General features: G+C 47.8%; 1 protein-coding gene across 1 annotated transcript in view; it reads left to right on the top strand.

Annotated features, from left to right (window-relative positions):
- csmd2 (CUB and Sushi multiple domains 2) overlaps positions 1 to 2,500 on the top strand; it is a 551,148-nt gene that overhangs the window by 344,040 nt on the left and 204,608 nt on the right. Inside the window, exons 13-14 of the mRNA XM_063186125.1 lie at positions 284 to 466; positions 1,123 to 1,449. Of these exons, the coding sequence (XP_063042195.1) occupies positions 284 to 466; positions 1,123 to 1,449 (510 nt within the window). The remainder of the gene's footprint in view (positions 1 to 283; positions 467 to 1,122; positions 1,450 to 2,500) is intronic.

Here is a 2,500-nt window from a genome sequence, read left to right as displayed (position 1 = left end):
TCGTTAGCCAACTTCTGGTCCTCTCCTAAATGCCAGGGAGGTTGTGCAATTAGGCAGCAACCCACACCCCCAAACCTGTTTGGTTAAGCTAACGAAGGGAGTGCTGAAAAATGCTGAATGCTGAAAGAAAGACTGCAGGTCAGAGATCTTTTTTCCATAATGGGCTAATTCATGTACATGTCAATGTTGTATGACTAAAACCAAATTGTAGACTTTTGCTCTAAGACTTCTTTCTCTCCCCGTGTCTATCTCCCATCTGCCTTCCCTTCCTTCTCCTCTGCAGAAATTGAGCAGGGCAGCTGCGGAGACCCTGGCATCCCAGCTTACGGCAAGCGCGAAGGGACAGGCTTCAGGCACGGCGACCGCCTGTACTTTGAATGTTTGCCGGCATTTGACTTGGTTGGCAAGAAGAACATTAGCTGCCAGAAAAACAACCAGTGGTCAGCCAAGAAGCCCAGCTGTGTCTGTGAGTATTACACTTTATAAGACACATACACACACACGTACGCACGGGAACAAACACACACACACACACACACACACACACACACACACACACACACACACACACACACACACACACACACACACACACACACACACACACACACACACACACACACACACACACACACCATCTCTCCATTTACCTTCAACAGCGGGAGATAACACGGTTAACTCACCGCTAACTCACCCAGTAACATTTACTCTAATATATATAATACTTTACTTTTCCCCTGTCTTCTACCTGCTCTCTTTATCCTCTTCTCTTCTCTTCTCTTCTCTTCTCTTCTCTTCTCTTCTCTTCTCTTCTCTTCTCTTCTCTTCTTATCTCTTCTCTTCTCTTCTCTTCTCTTCTCTTCTCTTCTCTTCTCTTCTCTTCTCTTCTCTTCTCTTCTCTTCTCTTCTCTTCTCTTCTCTTCTCTTCTCTTCTCTTCTCTTCTCTCTTCTTTTCTCCTCTCCTATCTACTCTTATCTCATCCAATCTCCACTCTTCCCTCCTCCCTCTCTGCATCATTTCCCTTCCTTCCTCACTCCTCTCGTCTCACGCTCTCTCTCTGTGGCTTTCTTTCTTTCTTTCTTTTTTCCTTCCTTTCCTTCTTTCCCATCTCCTCCCAACAGTCTCCTGCTTCTTCAACTTCACCAGTCCGTCAGGCGTACTGCTCTCGCCCCACTACCCGCAGGAGTATGGCAACAACATGCACTGCGTCTGGCTGATCATCGCGCGGCCCGAGAGCCGCATCAACCTGGCCTTCAACGACCTGGCCATGGAGAAGCAGTTCGACTTCCTGTCCATCAAGGACGGCGGCAAGGCCGAGTCACCCATCCTGGGCACCTTCTCCGGCGACGCACTGCCACCGCCCATCACAACCAGCGGGCACGTGGCGCGGCTGGAGTTCCTCACGGACCACACGTACACCAACCGCGGATTCAACATCACCTTTACAAGTGAGTACGCAAACCAGTACATGCACACACAAACACACACCCGTTACGCCATGTGGCAACAACTGGAGCTTCTCACGGACCACACGTACACGCAACAGCATTTAGACCTCAGGAGGACAAGGAAGGTTCCGGTAAAAGTTAAAAAATAAAGAATTGGACATGGAACTTATAAAAGGAGGGTCATGTCGGGCATTTAAAAAGCAGAGTGAGTAGCCTACATGCTCTAAAACTCTGAAGAGCAGCAGTAAAAATGGGAGACATGATTCTGACTTTTTAATACGCAGCATCATAGTGAGAGAATGCTGCTGTCTGTCTATAGGGCCACTGACAGCTTTGGCCGGTCCAAGGACAAAGTCATCTAAAAGGGCCCCCTCTCCCAATACACACAATGTAATTGGGACCAAATTCTTGCAAACCTCTCTCTATGGGCTCGGGACAACTCGAGACATACCAATTTGTACCCCCCCTGTCGGCGGGCCTGTCTGTCTAAATCTCATCTGCCCCGATACATACAAAGGAAGCTCTAACAACCACAAGCGGAGGCTTTGAGAATTTCAGAGCGACGATGTTATGAGCGGATAACCTTGACCAGACAGAAACGGTATCTGCGCTTTGTGTTCTCTTTGAACCTCAAATTGAAATCCTTTTTTAGTTTTTTTCTCCTGTTGCGTATGTCAGAAAATGGGGCATAAATCACAGCATGTCATAGCGTACTTTGTGCTGTTATGTGCTGTTGGCTTGTGTGTGTGTGTGTGTGTGTGTGTGTGTGTGTGTGTGTGTGTGTGTGTGTGTGTGTGTGTGTGTGTGTGTGTGTGTGTGTGTGTGTGTGTGTGTGTGTGTGTGTGTGTGTGTGTGTGTGTGTGTGTGTGTGTGTGCGTGTGTGTGTGTGTGCATGCGTGTGTGTGCATGCGTGTGTGATTGATGCCATTGTGGTGAGTCAAAAAAGACAAGTCCTATCAAAATGTCTGTCATCCCTATCTGTAGGCAATTACCCTCTCATTTGTGTCTGCTGACAGATAGACACACACATACACATACACACACATACACA

This window comes from Engraulis encrasicolus, chromosome 20 (assembly GCF_034702125.1).
Source record: "Engraulis encrasicolus isolate BLACKSEA-1 chromosome 20, IST_EnEncr_1.0, whole genome shotgun sequence".
Taxonomy (NCBI): domain Eukaryota; kingdom Metazoa; phylum Chordata; class Actinopteri; order Clupeiformes; family Engraulidae; genus Engraulis; species Engraulis encrasicolus.
This window is presented reverse-complemented; position numbering and strand designations above follow the sequence as displayed.